We start from the raw sequence: 20,674 nt of genomic DNA, 5'->3' as shown, positions 1-20,674 counted from the left end.
GATTCTTCAATCTCCAATGTTTGATGCATTAAATACAGACGTATATACAAAATATGTTTGATAATTAAAAATAGCTTTTATTTCTTTTGTACTATATAATGCAGTTAAAGTAGCAGTGCTTCAATTTATAGACTTTCTAACCTAGTTGAAGAAGATAGTCAAAGAAGTTGTAAATATAATATTTGCTTTCACCAACATTTTAATTACTTGAGTATTACCATTGACAACCTTATTTATAAATGTGGAGAAAATTTCTTACTCTTTCATTATATTATATTGATTACTGATTACTCAAGTACACAGACGTACAAATGTAATCCATTCATACTTCTATTTCAAATTAAAAAGGTATGTGCGCAGATATTTCACGCTTAGTTCATACGAGCACTAAATGGAAAAATCTTAATTCATTATAAAGTGGTATGAATTTTGCTCAGAAAGGAAAGAAATCTTTCCACTGTTTAATAAAATTCTTTTTACACAGTACAATAATTTGCAATAATAATCGCCTATTTGTAAATGAATACAAACAGGAAATTCCACTGTGATGTTTAATGAGCCGCATCAGATTTATGCAAACATACTTATGTTCCTTACAAACATGTGTACATATAACTGAAATTATTCAAACAAATTTTTTTTTCGATTGAACAAATGGAAAACAGGAAATTATAAATTCAATGCTTTGGTTGGAAAAAATCTAATTTTCAATTTAAATAAAAGAACAAACATACAATTTTATACAATTATCTGTAAATTTCTTTGCGTTGCGGTCTCAATTAGAAGCAATAAAAAATGTTGTGGTCGGCGTTGCCAAAAGCTTTAAACCTTTTATGAACGAAAGCGAACGATTTGTTTATATTATTACATTTCAACAGTAAAAATATTAAATTTAAAAAGCAATTGGGTAGAAGCTTCATATTATATTATTTTATCATATGGTAAGGTGCATACGATGCGCCGTACATGAATAGTTTCGAATAGAACAAAAACCTGATACAATTACAATATATAGACTGACATAATCAAATAGACGACCGAATAGCAAGCAGTTGCATCATATTTATTAGTTATCTATATACTCTCTTATGGAAGCCAATTCAGAAGATACATTTTTGTTGCTTTCACGAGAAATTTTTCGGACACGAAACTGGAACTCAAACGTAACGATCGTAGAAGTGACGAATCAACAACGGCGTTAGTTATTTAGGCTATCCAATTCCGATTTATTACAACAAAAATATTTCACAATTTCGTAGTCGGCAGATGAAAATACTGGCTTAACTCAAAGCTTATAATTTTTAAATAAATATCTTTAAAAAAAAATACTTTTGTGGCAAAAAACATGTGTTATAGTCTAAATCAGTAGAGACAATTTAAATAAGAGATTCCTGATGCTTAAGTTTTAGTTGAGAAAGTAAATTTTCAGACACAAATCTCTTCAGTCCTAACTCAAGTTTGCTGTTATTCTTCTGAGAACAAAGATAAATATCTGATCCATATTCGTGTGTGGAATGCCCAGAATCTTTATAATTTTCCTCAGTGGATGGGGACTTCAAACGCTATAATCAAGTTGCCAAATAAAGTGAAAATATCGTGAATCGGATTTAATTGTGTTTAAATATGGATTTATTAACTTCAACAAAACCACCAGTAATTTAAGTATGATTCGCGTCAAATCTTAGACATTTTTACTGACACATAAAAATTCATAATTTCTTCGAGTAGAGGTAGAATGCAGATATGAATTTTTTGGTGAAATAATTGTGTCTCATTACTATGAGAAAGTGTCGATTATTTTAAATCAATTAAACACTTATCCAATAATGTCTATAAGAAATATATCTATCAGTTAACTCAACCAAAGTAATAATAAAATAAAACGGTATATTTAAATTATTTCCGCCCAATTGACTTTACAATGAATAATATGAACACAAAGTTAAACTTACTGTTCGAGTTTCTGTTAGTGTAGAGGAAACAGCTATCAAAAATGTGCGATTATTTCAGAGCGAATAATTTCCAATGCCATTTTCTGTAAGCTAAGTTGATATTATCATTAAAACAATCAATATTAAGTTTTTATGAATGGCATGAAAGTTAAAAGAACACATTATTTTTATCAAAAGTAATAATTAAGAAAGAAAAAAGTAGAAAAAGGTAAAATTAAAAACTATTATTTCCAAGATTTTTATTGCCTTCCCAGTTAGTTGTAAATATTTGTATAGCATTAGACTCAGAAAGAAGAAATAATTTTTTTCGGTCTCACGACTATAGTAATCTAAACTTCTATAAATTGTATAGTATTACTCTAAATTATATAAGTTTAAATACAATATGCAATTAAGCCACAATTAGAATTTTTCGTTTTATTATTTTATTAAAAGTTTCAATTCGAACATAGTTAGATCCTTGAGCTTTATTATGAAAACGTTTATAAAATATTAATAATTTATAAAATCACGTCAATCAGCAATCAGGTGCATTTGAAATAATTAATAAAATAAATACTTAAAAGAACATTTTATAAAAAGAATTATAACGCCAAACCTATTACTTTTTAAATTTACAATTTTCAAAAACTTACAAACAAAATCCTATATTTTATAGACAGGATCTGAACATAAGAAACGTTAATTTTCAATGAGGTAATTCTTAAGTTACGATACGACCCGTCGCACAACGGAAGCAAATATTTCTTGTACTCTGTGATACCATATATTTAAAACTGCGATACATAATTGTCATAGATTAACCCTGTTAATACATTTCTAAATTAATTTTCAATAATATCTCAATTATTTTATCACCAAAAAATAAGTATAATAAATAGCAAGAAAATGATCGGGCAGTAAGACTTTAGAGCACACCCTACCCATATTTGTTAACCTTAATCACAAGCAACAAAGTTTAGCCAAATGCCTATGGGTTAAAAATAAATAAAACACTCTAAATGGTAGTATACAAAGACAAATACGCAAGAAATATTGAAATATTGAAAATGTACCCGTGAATTGGAGAGCAGTTATTGCGTTTCCTGCTTAATTCTTCGTCCGCTTGCCGTTGGCTTGTGTGTTGCGTGCACTTCCGCTGAAACTTTACTCACACCACTTAATTGCAGACAAAAATTACTTGTGAATGTTAAAAATTTATTTGCACAATTTTTATTTATTTTTTTTTACACGCGAAAAAAAGCTTCCTTTAATTTTTTTTCAAAAAATTTTGTGTTTAATTTGTTTTAAATAAATATTTTTATAACCACTTTCTTAGAATTTTCTACACAAGATTTTCAGGAGCGCGTCGTTACCAGTGTTCAACTTCTGAAACGTTTGCTTTGAGAATCCTTTGCAGACTGTTTGGTTTACGACCTGAAGCAGGGTTTTTGCTTAAAAATTCTTCTAACGGCTGATGTTGTAACGGCGTAAATGTGCGCTATGTTGGCCAACAGCAATTCACCACAGCAAAAGCAACAGTACAAGTGGCCAAGAGAGCTTTTCCGAGTGGAAGAGTGTACTTTTTTGATTTATTTTTTTTTGTCTTTTTATTGGCATGAGTGTGATGTGCGCTAAAAAATATTCCTGGGCCTCCGTCGAGTGTACAACGGGGCTCAAGCAAATAACAATAAAACCAATACAAATACCACGCAGCTATGAATGAAAATGTGAATTTTTCACCTTTGGGAAGCAGCATGTTGATGCAACAAATGTTGCTGTGCCCAGGGGGGTGGTTGTAAGGTACACTGAGCAGAGCAGAGGTTCAAATGAATTTCGCATTTTTGAATTTACTTGATCTATAGCTTCTTTATATGTTTAAGGGGCAGGAATTACAAGGTCCAAATCTGCAAAAAGCTGGTCTACTAGGTCAATTAAACAATAATTTCAAATACAAGTGAATGGCAGAAATTCTCAATCAGGAATAATCTCTCTGAGGGACCAGTAAATGTTGAGGTTACATATATATATTATTTTCTTGAAAATTAAGTAAAAAGTTATTACTAAGCAATTAAGGTCATCAGCTCTAAGATTTAAAAGAGGCTTAATGGTTTGACCCTAAGTTAATGTATCTTAAACTTTTATTAAGACGTAGGTCCAAGTTATACAAGAATGGCACGGATCGAGGATATCGTGCATATCTTCTTCATTAGAACGGCAAAAAGTGGGAATGTCGGGCTAGTTATACTACAATATATTTTAAACACGGTATCCCTGACTTTTCAAAAATGTGTCTATTATTATTTTATACTTTCTACACACTGTTCCTCTAGTTCACCATACTACCATCTAGACTCCAACCACGTCCTTCCAAGCCTTAATTGTTGGTACCTTGAGAAATTTATGCTCAGCACTCATGCGCAAATTTGCAAGTAAATTTAAAAAAAAAGCTTTTTGGATCTCTTTCTCTTGTTCTGATGCTCTTTGGCATGCTTTATTTCACAAGAAACTGTTGGACGCGGCTAAAAAAATAACAGAGAAACCAAAACAGCCAAAAATACACGTAACAACGATACACAAAATAAAAATAGTCGTAGAAGAATGGAAAGCTTAAAACAAACTATGTAAACGTAAATTTAAAGCGTTGCGAGCGATTGATACGCTGCAGACTTAAAGTTGTTATTGAGTGAAGGTTTTTCAAATTCACCCATACCTTACCATGTCGTTGAATATGTCATATTTTTTACCGACCGGACAAAATGGAAATCTGCTTTTAAAGTGTTAAATATAATTTGAAATAATATAATAAATTTATTGTAGAACATCACATGCTATTGTAATTTTGTTTTAAAATTATAGGGCTTAATTGACATGAACTGTGTAAAAATACATCCCGCTTTAGTAGAAAATAGTTGTTCATCAACGGTAATATTTTTTCCGGGTACGTAATAATTTTGACTATTATCAATGAATGCATCCCAAAGGGTTGAAATCAACGCAGATATATTTGCTTGCAAGCGTTACTCTTTCTTTCGTTTCGTTTATCGAACATATCGTATAAACATTCCCACTCACAATTTTTGTTGTAAAAATTAGGCTCCTATCTTTCAGACTATAGATAATATTATTTCAGGTTCTTTGCTTCGTGTATATAAAATTGCAATGAAACTATTCTGAAAACGGTAGTGACATGTTCGGAATCACTACTTCTAACTTATTTGTCTTATATAATATAAAGTCTAACCAAAACAAGTAAGGAAGAGTGTAACCTAATAATTTATACTTTCCTAATTTGCAATGGTCAAAAAAGGTACCAATTAAATATAATATATGGGGTATTTGAGAAAAACATCAACTAATGAATGGGAAATCCCAATTTCATTCTGGACTAATGAAAAGCATTATATGTACTTCTACATCCTCGTGCCCTGCTTCGCTTCTTTTTATACTCTTAACATGTAGCAACATGTTATAGTATATATATAGCATAGTATAATAGTTTTGTTCACCCAGCGGTAATTTTAATGTATCTCCTAAAATAATCGAGATAGATGTGGAGTTATATATAAACGATCAAGATGACGGTAAGTTGTGGGAGTTGGGGTACTCGTAGACCAATTTCACATATTTTCGGCATTGAACTATAGTATACCCAATATAATACTTTCACTTTATTTTGCAAAGGTATCTTATATTTTGACCGATCTATACGGAATAAGCCAATCGGAAATTTGAAATCCTTATAAATATAAGATATATGGGGGCTAGGGTATATTTTGACCAGATTCTATCTAGTTTTAATAATACGGCATACTATTACCAGTAATAGAGGCTATCTGAATTTAATTAAAAAACCTCTCCAGATTGACCAATATATAAGGTATAAAGTCAAAGGAATGTTTCAAAGTCCATATATTAGGTATATAGGGACTAAAGGAAATATTGCCCTGATTTCTTCCATTTTAGGCAAGATTTTTGGACGTCAAATGAAATAGCATGAGGGCACTATTTGTGCAAAGTTTTATTCTGATAACCTCATTGATGTTTGATTTGCATGCTGTAATGTGAAAGAATAAGATTAAATTTACAAATTTTTTATATGGTTTCATCTCAGACAGACAGTCACTCGGAAGTCAAATTGTGTCATCATTCTGATCATTTATCTCCATATCATATCTCGATTATTTTTAATTGATACAAGCAACCGTTAGGTGAACAAAACTTTTATATTCTCTGTTGCAACGTGTTGCAAGAGTATAAATATTCACAGAATATGAGTATATTATTTTTGTGTAATCATATGGAAATTTGACGTTTTTTTTGAAAATGTCTTCAATGTCAAAATGACCGGTTACCAAATTTAGGTATGGTGAAAGATATGGTGTTAATGAATACATACATACATACATATATTTATAAAAAGTCATGACATATTCAAAAAATAATGAGGAAGGTTTTACCTTAATGTTTTGTGAGAATTTTATAAAACTGGTTATATTGAGCTTTTAGTAGTTCTAGTGTTAAGTAGCGGATGGGGTATTTTTATATTATTCTTTACAATTTTTTGAAGAAACATAGCTTACAGTATATATCAATTCGAATATTTTCTGGGTTTATCTTCATTCCACCAAACAGAAAAAAAAATAATGTAAATGAGCTCATAAAGAATCTGCATTCAATTATTGAATTTTTTGATAGTTGCAGTAAAATTTCCGTAATTTTAACACCGTCGCCCCTGAACACAATTTTTTTCTACATTTTCAATGGTTTCTTTGCATTTTATGACACTAAAGATAAAGATTTGGTTCGTTTACTTAGCATTTTGATAAAGTCAAATTCTTCGACAGTCATAGTCAAATTTCATTTCATTTTTATAACGATTTATGATAATAAATCGATCCAGATGAGATACCTAGTGAAAAAATAAAATATGTGCCATTTGAATATTTTTTCTTGATGAACTCGATGATGGCAAGGTGAGCAAACAAAATTAAATATCCTTTAATACAGTTTAGAGATATTTAGCATACTATTCCTTGTTGTATCAGAAGCTGCAGTTCTATTCTTGCAGAGTACTAACGCGCATCTCTCACCGCCACACCCACAAGGCAGGTATGCACTTACACATTTATCGCTCGGCATATGTCAAATGAATTGTTTGAAAATTATCAAAGTTATATTAGTTTGTATTAAAAATTCTCATCGATGAATTCACCGAATACATGTAATCAGCATCTTTGTACGTTAGTCAGTAGTATGGTAGTATTTGCAAGCTATTATTTTAGGGATGCACATTTTACATCAATTCATAATTATCATCAAACTTCTACAACATTTATATTTTTGATAATAGTAGCGTCACAGCTAAAATAATGTCGGAAAATGATACATTTTTGTATAAAAATTCCATAAATACTCATTCATGCCCAAACGCTCATGATAAAACAGTTCAATTATTATAGCGAGATATATTTATTTATCTGCATTATGAGACCAGCGAGAGTAATTCACTGATTGGAAATATCATTATACGGTTGGATCTCCTGAACTTGAATTTTCGACCTCAAAAATACTTGCAAAAAATCAGTTCTCTCAAACTCTCTGGAACATGTTCAACAACATCTCCACATGGAATATAGGCGATATATAGGTAGGTAGTGCATATATATAAGTAATAATAAAAATTACTTTATTTTTAATAAGAACGACCCTAATACACTATTTGCAAATATGTCTTTATAAATTAATTTGATTGAAAGAATTATGTCCTTAATAATTGTGTTTTTTAATAAGAATATCCCTAACGCAATATATGTAGATACATTGTATATACTTTTTAAAAGCTCAAGTCTAATATTTTGATTGCTGGTAACTGCAAAACGTGTTCTAAGCTATTATTCAGGGTAAATTCCCGCTGAATCACAATAATAAGTATAAATAATAAACATATCACATGGCGATAAGAGCGCGTTCGCATTTACGCGAATCATATACTCAAACTTTAGTTACTAAAGCTGGTTTGATATGTCAGTGCTTTTGCGAGTAAACTAAAGTGAAAATTACAATTTTTACCCTAAAATTATATTTTCACTTTTTTAATTATCACGTAACGTGTTCTTTTCAAAACCTCTAATTAGACGATAGTGTTAGCGTCTTAATTCTCTCAAACTTTTTACGATTGATATTTTAATTTCGTTCGATATATTTACTCTCTCTCTTCTAAATCAATTTTTCCTGTCCTTCAACAATTTGTTTTGTTGAAGACTTTTGAAGATGTTATTTGATCACACGTTCACCTTCATCTTCTTTCTTTCTTCTATCAGTTGTGGACTTTATCGAGAATGGACGACTTTTTTGGATGACCTAAGCATAGGTCATTCGCATCTTCTGAACTGGCATGTACCTAAAAGCATTCATAAAATCACTTATCAACCATTGTTATTGATGGCCCGAAGTTATTTTAATATTTACTAAGTTTTTTCTAGGCGGTCGAGATGATTTTCCGAAAAAAAAACTTTTTCTAATTCAATCAAAGTGCCCTCGTAATTAATCAAATGAATGAAGAAAACAATTTAAGTATGATAAATCTCAACTGTTATCGGTATACCAAGCGCACCATATTGAGTTATATATTTTTGCAACTTACACGAGATGGTTTCTATCAGCCGCGTAAAATTAAAGAGTTTTAAAATACGCAAATTCAGCTGAAAAAATATTGAGTACTATACAGACACTAACGGGTGCGAGAAATTTTCATAGTTTATATTAGACGTCGAAAGGAATTTTTTTGATATTGGTTTCCCCATAAAAAATACCCTCGATAGGTCATCGCCGGAACCATCAAGTAAAGGCTATGAAAAATGAGCAGTTTTAAAAATTTCCATTGCATTTCAACTGAGGTTTGAACCCACTATCAAGAGAGCACACGGTGACTAGTTGTATTTGGTATAAAAACGGAATACTGAGTACCCCTTTCTTTAATCATACACTCTCAAGCGACTTAACCAAGCACTATAGAAGTGAATTAGTAAGACTTGAATTGAGTTTTTTATTTGCTTAGACTCTATTCTTTCATTTCACTTTTAACTGTGTCAGCGACTAGAGCATAGCAGTTGTATTAGCTTAAAGCTCACAATGACGGACCAAATGGTTACTCTTTCCTAGTAAGTAGTAATTAGAACTATGTTAGCAACAACAAAGTGCAATAAACTCATTAAAGATATTTTGTTATATGTAAATCGATTACGTATATTTATTTTTATTCTTTTTAATTCGCACAGTTTGACGCTGTTAATAATACTGAAAATATTAATGTTGGCCCATGCTGTCGGTAACGAAGAAAAAGAAAATGAAGACGTAACCTGCCGGGCGCCAAACGGCTCGCCAGGATATTGTCTACTTTATACAGAATGTGCTAATCTAACAAATTGGAAAATACAAAATAATATACAAACTTCGAATGATCTGAATAAAATGTTTTGCCAAAATGATGTAAGTACAATGGGCATAACAAATTTCAATACATACATATGTATGTGCATACGTACATAGTACATGTATATAATTCTTTACTATAGTGCTAACAAAATTCCATTCGCAGCAATGGATTGGTAAGTGTTACGTCAAAGCTGCCCCAGCGGCAAATGTAGTGTCCTAAGGTTTTGAAAAATTTCGAATGGTTGACGTTTTCATCAAAATAATGTCGAAAATTCGTCATAGCCTGCTACGAAAGAATAATTTTATAAATATTCTTACATTTTTGATAGAGGAATTCGAACCCCCTGCAACCTACCTATCGGTTAAATCTGTGGTTAAATATCAATAGCGCCACCAGAGATTTTGGTTAAAGTTCCTTTGACTTAGGCTCAATTGGCAATTCTAACCGAAACTTTTGTGTACGTGTGACTGTTCATCCCTTTTCTATACAAAGGTCTTCTTTTTTCACGTACATTTTAATAAGCGACCGAGTTAATTAAAACGAACATAATACATAATACTCGTACTAAATAGACGCCAATTAACTACCCTAAAGACTTAAAACATATGCTTTATTTTATTATAGCAAGTCCACGTTTGCTGTAACCGAACCAATTACTACTTCTCCGATACCAATTACATATCACAATTAAATCCTAAAGGCTTAGCAATACTCGAGGAAGAAAAATGTTATCGACTATCAGGGGATCGTGTTTCCAATGGAAAATCTGTACGACTAGGTCAATATCCATTTATGGCATTATTGAAATATATCGTTGAGGGTCGCCAATTTTTATGTGGTGGTACATTGGTCACATCCAGATTCGTGTTGACGGCTGCTCATTGTAAAACAGATCAATTGTAAGTGTTGCTGTAATTTGCGAGCCACAATTACCTTTGCGGGTAATATGTTTCATATTTGTTTCGATTAATATGTGGTATTTATAAAATCGGCTAGGTTTAGTGTGCGCTTGGGCGAACATGATATCTCTACAGATGTGGACTGTCTTAGCTCCTCGATACGCCTATGTTTGCCGGAACCGGAAGAATATGAAATCGAAGAAATCTTCATACATCCTCAATATATGAATCCACGCTTAACGCATGATGTGGCCTTACTAAAACTGAAGCGTGAGGTTAAAATTCAAGGTAGATTCAATATATATGTGATAATATTTTCAAAATAACGATATAATCTATTTTCTAATCTCAGTACATATTAGACCCATTTGTTTACCCATTTCGCAACTCGTCTACGACCATAGCGATGAAATACAATACTATACCATTGCCGGCTGGGGACATACCGAAAATAGTAAATACATTTATACGAATTAAAATACATACATATACATAAATATTTAATTCATAAATATTTTTCAAAGGTTATAGCACTAATGTTTTGCAGCATGCAGAAATTCCCCATCAACCACGTGAGGTTTGTCAGAAGATATTCGCTGAATCCGGTGTAAATATCACCTACGATCACATTTGTGCTGGCGGTGAGAATAGAATCGATACCTGTAAGGGCGATTCTGGAGGCCCTCTTTTTGCAACTGTACCGTTTAAGACATTCAATTCCCTAATAATATATCGTCAAGTGCAATTTGGTATTGTTTCGTTCGGTTTGACCGGTTGTGGAGGTGAAAATGTAAATGCGGCGGCCTATGCAAATTTAATGGAATACATGCCATGGGTCACAGAAATAATAGGGAACAATACATGAGGATCTGCTTGATATTTTTTTGGAGAAATACATATTTAAATATATAATGTACATATTCGCATATGTATATAGATACATACATATTTATACAAACATCACTGGAAATCTGGAAAATAATTAAGAATATCTTCGAAGAGATTCACATACCAATTTTGCTTTACACAAAGTTTTCAAAGCTAAGCAAAGCAAAGCGAAGCTAAATACATTGGGCATTTTCCATTTGTTATGTTTTGACAAGCAGCAGTCGTAATTTTTTTACCTATTTCTTTATTTCTATTATGTTTTAATTTATATCAAAACACATTTTTAAAACATGTGTCTATGTTTAATTTAACAATATTTATTAATCGGTTAAGATGAAAAAACAAAACACGAAATATTAAATGTCAGAAAGAAGCGCGAAGAGAAAAGCGGTCATTCTAAAACATCCTATGTTTGATTCGATATTTTAAGTCAAGTAAAGCGAGAAAAGTTTTATGAAAATCAGGCATTTGGATCTGACCAGAACTCATGTGTCGTTGATGCAATGTCTATATGTATGAGTAGTAAACCATTTGGTAAGTAAAGTGTAAAGTGTAAATTAAACCTAAATATAATATCAACTCTTAAATACGTATGTGTATAACAAGCGTATAAAAAGAAATAAATCCTTAATATAATATGTAAAATTTCACAATTTTAAATTAGTTTTAAATAAAAGTTTCTTGACAATTTTGAATATAACAACTTTAAATATAAATAACAATTTATAATTTTTCTGTATATAATAATATATGACAAATATAATATCAATAAAATTAGTCCCTTAGTGCGCTTTTACATTGGGACTCAAAAGAGTCTCAAGCCAGTTTATTGTGGGCGAGGGGACGACGAGGAAAGACGAAGGGACCGTGCCACTTGTGTTCGGGCAGAGAACGTATATCATGATATACGTTCTCTGGTTCGGGTGGCACGCTTTGTGTTCTTGTTCGTAACAGCTCGCTGCTACCCCTTTCAGCATTCCTTTTCACTTTCAAATTCTTTGAATGGTTGCAAGAGCGCTCGGTTTCAAATGAATTCGATCGCAAATTTGAGTTCTGTTATCTATTTTTGTATGTAATATGCAAATATGTATGCAAAGAATAATAGAAATATTATGAAAAATTGTAAATAAGGAGAAAATTAAGATATAGATTATGGAGTAAAGAAATTATGAATTTTTAATTATTAAAGATTAGGAAATTCCTGTTATAAATTTGGCCTTGAAAATATTAGTAGCGGATATTCAATACATTCTGGTGGATTAGGGAACTCCCGTCTTAAGTATTTCTTTGAAACTATTAAGCGGGTAGGTATTATGCATATTGTTCTACCACATTCATGCTAATTCATTGCAAGCAAAACGTGGGACCACCATCCCAACATACAAATGAAATATGCAACACGCTCTAAGTGTTGCGCAGTCGAACCGCACAAATATTTACGAAAATTTTGTGAAAAGGAATGCAGAAAAACTAGACTCGAGTTCCTTGACTCTTTTTGGCCGTGTGAACGCACAGAGCGACACCAAAGGAGAATTTGAAAAAAATGAGACTCTTTTGAGTCCCAATTAAAAGCGCACTTAGTGCCGTTTCACACAGGGATTCAAAAGAGTCTCATACCAGATTATTGTGGGCGAGGGGACGACGAGGAAAGACGAAGGGACCGTGCCACTCGTGTTCGGGTGGCACGCTTTGTGTTCTTGTTCGTAACAGCTCGCTGCTACCCTTTTCAGCATTCCTTTTCACTTTCAAATCCTTTGAATGGTTGCAAGAGCGCTCGGTTTCAAATGAATTCGATCGCAAATTTGAGTTTTGTTATCTATTTTTGTATGTAATATGCAAATACGTATGTATAGAATAATAGAAATATTATGACAAATTGTAAATAAGGAGAAAATTAAGATATAGATTATGGAGTAAAGAAATTATGAATTTTTAATACTTAAAGATTAGGAAATTCCTATTATAAATTTGGCCTTGAAAATATTAGTAGCGGATATTCAATACATTCTTGTGGATTAGGGAATTCCCGTCTTTAGTATTTCTTTGAAACTATTTAGCGGGTAGGTACTTGTATTAGCATATCTTATGTGAGAGAATACCCAAATAGACTGAAACTCATTACTCAAATGAAAAACAAAAATTAAAAATTAGACTCACCTTGTATTGTTTACTTCACACATCGCTGCCGTTTAAGAAAATCAAGAACATAAAAGCACAGATGACAGCACTGACAGCAGTCGTAAGCCAGCAGCAGTAGGGATGGACAAATTAGTTTATAAAAATTAAAATTACTAATTCTAAACAATGTAAAGTTGATTAAAATTAAAGCAATAATTTATAATATAGCCTAAAAACATCGGATGTGTAAAGAGCAAAGTGTTTAAGCTGACAGAAAACAGGTGAATCTAACTAGCAGAATAGACAACAACGACGGTGAAGAAGAAGACCTCAGTTCAAGGAGGAAGCGAAGTCCAACAATCTAAGGTGTCGCTAAATTTTCAATTCACAGTCACTCAAATAATAATATCAATACATAGATGTGCACTTTAGTGTAATAACTTTAGTGTTTCTTAAAAAACAAATTTTGTTTTTCAATACAAAAATATGGCCGGCAGAATGCGTAACACAACAAAAGTTGAGGCACTTATTGAGAGCTGCCGAAGTGAAGGGAAATGGCAACGAGTTATCGAGCTGACGGAGGAGCTCAAAACAGGTTCGCCAAATAATGGTAAGTGTGAAGAATATGTGTCAGAAAATTTTATAATTTAATTAAGCTAATTACACTCACTAAATTAGTTGTATGTGAAAGTACGCTAACAACAACAATGTTTATATGAATGTAAGTAAATCACATACCTAAAGTAGGGAAACAGTGTTAATGACAAAGTTATTATGTCATCAAACTCAACACAACAACAGCAACACAAGATAGTTTACATATAATGGAAAAATAACAACAGAAATCATATGTTATTACTGTTATTCTCATAAAAAGGAGGCAATGCGCACCATACTTTATATGCGCACATACATAGTTACCGCAAAATAATGCAGAAAGTAATAAAAACGTAAAACAAAAAGTTGAACTTTTTAATGTAAAAAAGTGATTCATAGCATAGTGTCATTTTCATATTAAATGCGGTTTTTTGTATAATAACAAAGTAAAAAAGACTTAACAAAAAAAATTTTGTGAATGTAAATATGCTTTCCTTCAGAATGCCTTGCGAATTTCCTAATTGGTGAGGCTAAACTTGAAAACTACCTCGAAGAAAATGCTCCCATCGAAAGTAATTTTGCCAAAGCCAAAAGCGGTCTGCAGGATGCACGCCGATGTCTACATCTAGTAACAGGCGAAAGTGGCCAGAAAGCAGGCATAGCTTTAGATGCATATTTGCTGTTGGCAAAGCTCTGCTACGCTTGTGGCGAATATGAGAAAAGTTTAGAAAACTTTGTTAAAGCCGAGCTAAATACTTTAGCTGAAAAAGAATTGACGCTGTAAGTTATAAAATATTATAATATCTATTATAATAATAATGTTTATATGTGTAAAATTATTTCAGACGTAGCCTGAAAATATTAGCTGAATCGTATGCGATTAAAGGTTTGTGCTTGGAAAACCAAACCAATAAACCCACATCGAAATTCAAAAAGGCCGAAAAAGAAGCCGAAATGGTAGATATGTATATACATTTCTTGTAAAAACAATTGTTGAAATTTTATTATTTAAGAATTCAAAAAAGTTTATTTAATCATAATACACTCTGTTCCATTAGATCATTTGCTTTGAGCGTGCCACAGACTTAGGACTACTATATCTCCAAGAGCAAGATATTGCTTCATATTCATCAGCGACTAATAGCGCAGCAAATGCCGGGTCCATGCTAGCAATAAATTCCACTAGTAATATGGGTGGACTACAATCCTCATTCGGAGGTAGTAGCTTAACTATAAGCACCACTATACCTGCCAATCCATTGGAACTTAAACGACACATGGGCGCCATTCTCGAAACTGCATTGCAACGCGCGCCTATTGTACTCATTAAGGCGGGCAAATTGCAGGAGGCAATCGAACGCTATCGCACCATGTTGAATGCCATTGAAACGAAAACCACACAGTCATTGCGCTTAACATTGGCGCGTCAATTGGCCGAGGTGTTGCTTCGAGGTGTCTCGGGCACAATTTATACAGCACCCTTCACGAAAAAGCCAACTGGGCAAGCACTTCGTTCGACCACAACGAAACGTTTGTGGAAACCGCGTAAATATGCAGCGCGTAATCAATTTACACCACGTAATCATCACGAGGAAACACTATTATTACTACTTATATCAGAAGCACTAGCGGTGCGTGACACAGTGCTCTCACAAAGTCCTGAATTTCGTGTGGCGCGTCAACATGCCATGGGTAATGCTTCAGCAGTCTATGATCTGCTTACACTCGCAACCGTGCGTTGGGGTTTGGTGAATATGTTGCAGGAATCCTTTGAAAAGGCTTTAAAATTTTCCTTTGGCGAACAGCATGTATGGCGACAATATGGTATAAGTCTAATGGCCGCCGGCAAGCATGCGCACGCATTACGTGTGCTACAAGAATCCATCAAATTAACGCCAAGTGATCCATTACCCTGCTTGCTGGCAGCGCGTTTGTGCTACGAGTCTTTGGCGTTGATCAAACAGGGTCTGGACTTTGCGCATCTGGCGCTCAAGCGGGAAACCAAAGGTGCGCATTGACTAATACCTGAAAGCTAAATATTAAATTTATATAACTCATTTCTTTTATTTCAGGCATACGACCAACGCGGAGTCAACTTTTCGTTGGTATTGGTTACCAGCAATTAGCCATATTGACAACGCTGAAATCGGAACGCGATTCCTACAATAAGCTGGCATTGGAGTCACTAGAGAAGGCTGTACAAAACGATGACAACGATCATATATGCGAATACTATCTTTCATTGCAGTATGCATTACTTGGTAATATCGCCGAGGCGCTCATTCATGTACGCTTTGCGTTAGCATTGCGCACTGAACATGCACCCAGTTTGCATTTATTCGCTTTATTGTTGACGGCATCGCGTCGGCCACGTGAAGCGCTGGCTGTTGTCGAGGATGCGCTGGACGAGTTTCCAGATAACTTGAATTTACTGCATGTAAAAGCCCACCTGCAATTGCATTTACAAGACGCCGAATTATCGCTGGTATCGGTGCAAAAGATGCTGGCCATTTGGCGTGAATTGTACGAGGGACAAGTGAGTGTGGAGGAGGAGAAGCATTCGGATACCAGAAGTATTGTGGTGCACATGAATCAAACAGCAATGTCGTCGCAAATGTCTGATAAGGATTCAAGTAAGTTGTGGGCAGCATGGGTGTTGCGGTTTAATTATTGAAAATATTTGAAATAAAATAATATATTAGTCAATTGTTACTAGGGATATTTAGAATTTTTTTAATCATGTCTAAATTCCCTTATGGGCCAATTTTTATTATATCAAAATTGCTATGCAAATAGAAAAAAACTAGTTAAAAAATAAATATTTAATCTGTTATATGACAGTCAGTTTTCAATTGAATATTAATCAATTCAATTTAAAATAATTTTTGAGTCTTGAAAAAAGTAATCGAAAAAAAATGTAATACTATTTTTTTTTTAAATGAGTAATTTATAGTAGGCTTAATATATTAGTATACTATAGTATCATCTTCATTGCTCTCACATCTAAATAAAGTATCACAATTCATAAAATAATTTTGTATAAAACTTAGTTGACATTTTTTACTAATTTTTATTTACTATACTTCAATATGTGTTACCAAAAACTATCTAATAATTTTTACTGTTGACCACTTTTGCGCAACAACTTATTTGAAATTGTAAGTGTAACTAGTTACTTAACATTCTTTTTATAAAAAAAATAAATGAACAAAAAACTCGGCTATGCTTGCAAAACACAACACAAATTTCTGCTCCAGTTGCTTTAAAATAATTTTGTTATATTCTGAAAAAAAGTTAATAAGCGTGCTCACTTACACCTAACTTACCTCTTACTGCTATTTACAAATAAATTAATTGTTTGGCTATTCAATCGCCTTTTACTTGCCTTTCACTAAATTCTTTCAAATTCGAGTTGTGTTTCTGTTTTTAATATTTTACATTGGAAACACAAACAAATTTATAATAAATAAACACAAAATTCTCCACTTGCCCACAGATTCTGTGTATGCTGCTTCTTTGGCGGCAGTTTCGCGTGTTGAACAAGCTTTAAGTGAAGCAGCCAGCTCACTGAGTTCATTCACACCACGTCCGGGACCTCAGCGGCCATGGATGATACAGATTAAGGTGAATTACGCATGACTAAATTAACTTATACTCTTCATTTAAGTAATTATTTCCATTTCTACCGGATTCTACAGATTTGGCTGCTGCTCGCCGATGCGTATTTAAACATCGAACAGCCACATGAGGCATTGAATTGCATACAAGAGGCATCGCAAATTTATCCGCTCTCACATCAAATTATGTTTATGGTAAGATGCATTATTAACTTAACCTCATAAATATTTTGTTTACTATTGTGAAAGAAACAGTTGTGACAGTATGAAACTTAGTACAATTTTAAATTATTTAATGTTTTGGCAAAATTTAAAAACTTTGAAATCTTGCAATTGCATTTATTTGTTATTCTTAAAAAAAACATTAATTATCCTCCCCCTTTTGTTTGCAGCGCGGTCAAATTTACTTATATCTAGAGCAGTGGAACGATGCAAAACAGTGTTTCCTTAACGCCGTTTCAGCCAATCCAAACCACACAGAGGCATTGCGCGCGCTAGGCGAAACACATCATGTGCTTGGAGAACCACGCCTGGCGGAGAAAATGCTGAAGGATGCAGCGCGCTTGGATCCCAACTGTCCAAAAATATGGTATAAAATAAGATAAAGTAATATAAATTTTATTAATTAAAATTTTTAATGTTTTATCTACTCTACCAGGTACAGTTTAGGCAAAGTTATGGAGACACTAGGAGATTACACTGCCTCTGCTGATTGTATGGCGACTGCATTGCAGTTGGAGCCTACATGTCCCGTACTTCCATTTACCTCAATACCACTGACCTTCGATTGAGTGCGACAAATAATGCAATGTATGCGATTTATATTATTTATAATGTTGGCGAATTGTGCAGTGATTTAGCGGCACCCTATATACATTAGTATCAAAATCGTACATATAACAATACAGTTCATTAAGCACTTGCGTAGTATGTATAATGTAAACGTAAATATTTACTTTAACTTACTCACTAAAACAAAAGAAGTTTATTGATGTGTTGTATTATTAGCCAATGTTACACTAGTTAATTGTTAATTATATTGTACACCGTTACATTTTTTTATTTATTCATTGAAATTGTATATTGTAGAGATTGTAAATGTATGTATATTTGTAATTAACTTAAAATTCTACATGCTATATATTTAAATGAATGGTGGTTAGAAAATTAAGTTTATTTCATTTTCAACCACAGCAGATTTTGCCTGTGGTGATTGCAATATTTATTCGATAAAAAATGTATGAAAATACTGTTATTGAAGCTAATAGTAATAAATGTGTGTTTCAGGTATTTATAGTTATACATTTATCTATACATATATACATATTTAGTATATTAATTATATATACATACCTCCTTCTTAAACATATGCACATATAATAACTAATTGAATATTATTATATTGAAAATCAAAAATCGTAATAAAAACTAGATTTACAAATATATAATCATCATTCCTTTACACCATGCAGTGACTAGCATCAATATATACTCTACATACATATGTTATATATTAAAAAATAATCAATAGTTATTCTAATATTACAAAATGAATCATTTATTAACTTTAAAGTGTTGAAACAAACATTTCAAATCACCAAAATATTTAAAACTGTACATTCCTAAAAAAAATTTGGTTTGAAATACTTGGAATGTAACTCTGTTGTTGTTGTTGTAGGGGCAGAATTCTGCCGAGTTGACAGTCCTTAACCGGATAAAAATCCGACTCCGTATCGGTTACGTAGACCCGACTGTCATGGGAACGAAATGTAACTGTATGTTTGTGTTCTTAATAAAAACTATTCAGTTCAAAATGTGAGGTTGAAAGACATTTAAATTAATTGTATTGTACTTGGTAATATTTCTGAATTCCTAACCGATTTTTGAGACTATGACAAAGTTTGAAAGAATTAATTACCGACGCTTTAATTTCTGTAAGAATAAAAGTATTGCTTTTATTTGTGTGAGAAATAAATTGGGGATCCAAACATCCAATTACTTTTTAACTAAGCACATTTGGTTAGCTCAATTTGTTGAAAATACAATAAATTATATATAAAATACGTGAATTAAGGTACTAATAAGGAGAAAATTCATTTTTAATTGTCAAATAGTTCACCCTAACTTATTTGAGTGGTAAAACAAGTTGAGTGTATAAGATACATTACTAAGCGATTACTAAATCGCAGTATACATTTGTACTAACGTTTTAACAAATAAATATATTGATGTTTTGGTGCATCACTATATAGCTCATTGTTTCTACCTAAAACGAATTATTGACTAGTAACTAATCTGGAAAACTCACACAATAAGCAGTAAAATTGTTCGTTTTAACGCATATTTTCTATTTTCTTTACATGCAACAACGCTGCATATGCATTTAAGTATATACATATGTATGTAAGCAATTTAAATGAATTTAACAACGCAGTTAAAAATTCTTTGCTGCCGCCAACGCCTTCTGTTGCCTCTCCTCTGCTAACTGCTCTAAATGCTGCATTTTTAACTGTAATCGCCAATTTTGCATCTGTTCTTTATATGTTATATACATAGCCACAATTGCTTGCCCAGCTAACGCCGCTCCCAGTACCGGCAGTATAGGTCGCGTCATGCCCTGCCATAGTTTAAACACTTCTAGTGGCTCCTTCGTTATGGATGGCAAACGATATGTGTAGTGACGTGTAGCAAACATGAAAGCTGCGAAAGGGGCCAATAATGTTGGGTAGCAAACACCTAAACCACCCTGTAAGGTACCTGCACGTAATTGCAAGCAAAGTGGACAATCGTTACGTTGACCCAATATTGCATATCGTTGCACCAGAAATTTGTGTGACAGCACCGAAAACATGGCAGGTATGACGACAATTGGCAGGTAGCTAGATGCCTTGCCATAATTGCCTAGTTTCAATTTCCGACGGTAGTGATTGTTTACGTAAATGCCTGTAGCCGCTGCCAAAGCTCCTAGTATGCCGGGTCCATATCGTAAGCTCCACACATCCAAGCGATTTTCCCAACCCGAAATAACACTCCACTGGTAAGTTAGTGCTTGCTCCTCATTAATAATAACAGCATCTTTAGGAATCTCCTCTTTGCGGGCATGTGAAAGTGCCATTTGTATGAAATGCAACGGTTACGTATATCTACGCCAATGTGTTTTTGGCTGAGTTTATAGAACTAGAACAG

General features: G+C 32.8%; 4 protein-coding genes across 11 annotated transcripts in view; 2 read left to right on the top strand and 2 right to left on the bottom strand.

The window, feature by feature from the left end:
- Cbp53E (Calbindin 53E) overlaps positions 1-3,368 on the bottom strand; it is a 155,397-nt gene extending 152,029 nt beyond the window's left edge. For 3 of the 5 annotated variants that reach the window (XM_070107830.1, XM_070107831.1, XM_070107828.1), the window contains exon 1: positions 3,008-3,368. The gene's annotated coding sequence lies outside the window, so the exon portion shown is untranslated. Of the gene's footprint in view, positions 1-1,952; positions 2,043-3,007 lie in introns of all 5 variants that reach the window. The other 2 variants (XM_070107829.1, XM_070107833.1) reach the window with 2 other exon arrangements.
- Positions 3,369-8,839: 5,471 nt separating this feature from the next.
- On the top strand, positions 8,840-11,558 carry LOC106617000 (serine protease grass). The gene is made up of 6 exons (XM_014233956.3): positions 8,840-9,094; positions 9,212-9,422; positions 9,994-10,268; positions 10,366-10,556; positions 10,621-10,722; positions 10,793-11,558. The coding sequence occupies exons 1-6, from the start codon at positions 9,066-9,068 to the stop codon at positions 11,131-11,133; spliced, it is 1,149 nt and encodes a 382-aa protein (XP_014089431.1). The 5' UTR covers positions 8,840-9,065; the 3' UTR covers positions 11,134-11,558.
- A 1,811-nt stretch (positions 11,559-13,369) lies between these two features.
- Positions 13,370-20,613, top strand: Ttc7 (tetratricopeptide repeat domain 7). Of its 4 annotated transcripts, none has more exons than XM_014233980.3 (10): positions 13,371-13,640; positions 13,772-13,884; positions 14,372-14,651; positions 14,717-14,828; positions 14,930-15,878; positions 15,944-16,504; positions 17,368-17,495; positions 17,570-17,683; positions 17,881-18,077; positions 18,147-20,613. In XM_014233980.3, the coding sequence occupies exons 2-10, from the start codon at positions 13,773-13,775 to the stop codon at positions 18,277-18,279; spliced, it is 2,586 nt and encodes an 861-aa protein (XP_014089455.3). In that variant the 5' UTR covers positions 13,371-13,640; position 13,772; the 3' UTR covers positions 18,280-20,613. The 4 variants fall into 4 exon arrangements, with proteins under 4 accessions (XP_069964968.1, XP_014089455.3, XP_014089456.2 ...); XM_014233981.3 differs by having other exon boundaries at positions 13,694-13,884; XM_070108867.1 differs by having other exon boundaries at positions 13,370-13,884; positions 17,398-17,495.
- On the bottom strand, positions 19,813-20,603 carry LOC106617011 (transmembrane protein 126A). The gene has a single exon (XM_014233968.3). The coding sequence runs from the start codon at positions 20,601-20,603 to the stop codon at positions 19,923-19,925; it is 681 nt and encodes a 226-aa protein (XP_014089443.2). The 3' UTR covers positions 19,813-19,922.
- Positions 20,614-20,674: the final 61 nt, after the last annotated feature.

Source organism: Bactrocera oleae, chromosome 4, assembly GCF_042242935.1.
Source record: "Bactrocera oleae isolate idBacOlea1 chromosome 4, idBacOlea1, whole genome shotgun sequence".
In the NCBI taxonomy this organism is placed as follows: Eukaryota; Metazoa; Arthropoda; class Insecta; order Diptera; family Tephritidae; genus Bactrocera; species Bactrocera oleae.
This window is presented reverse-complemented; position numbering and strand designations above follow the sequence as displayed.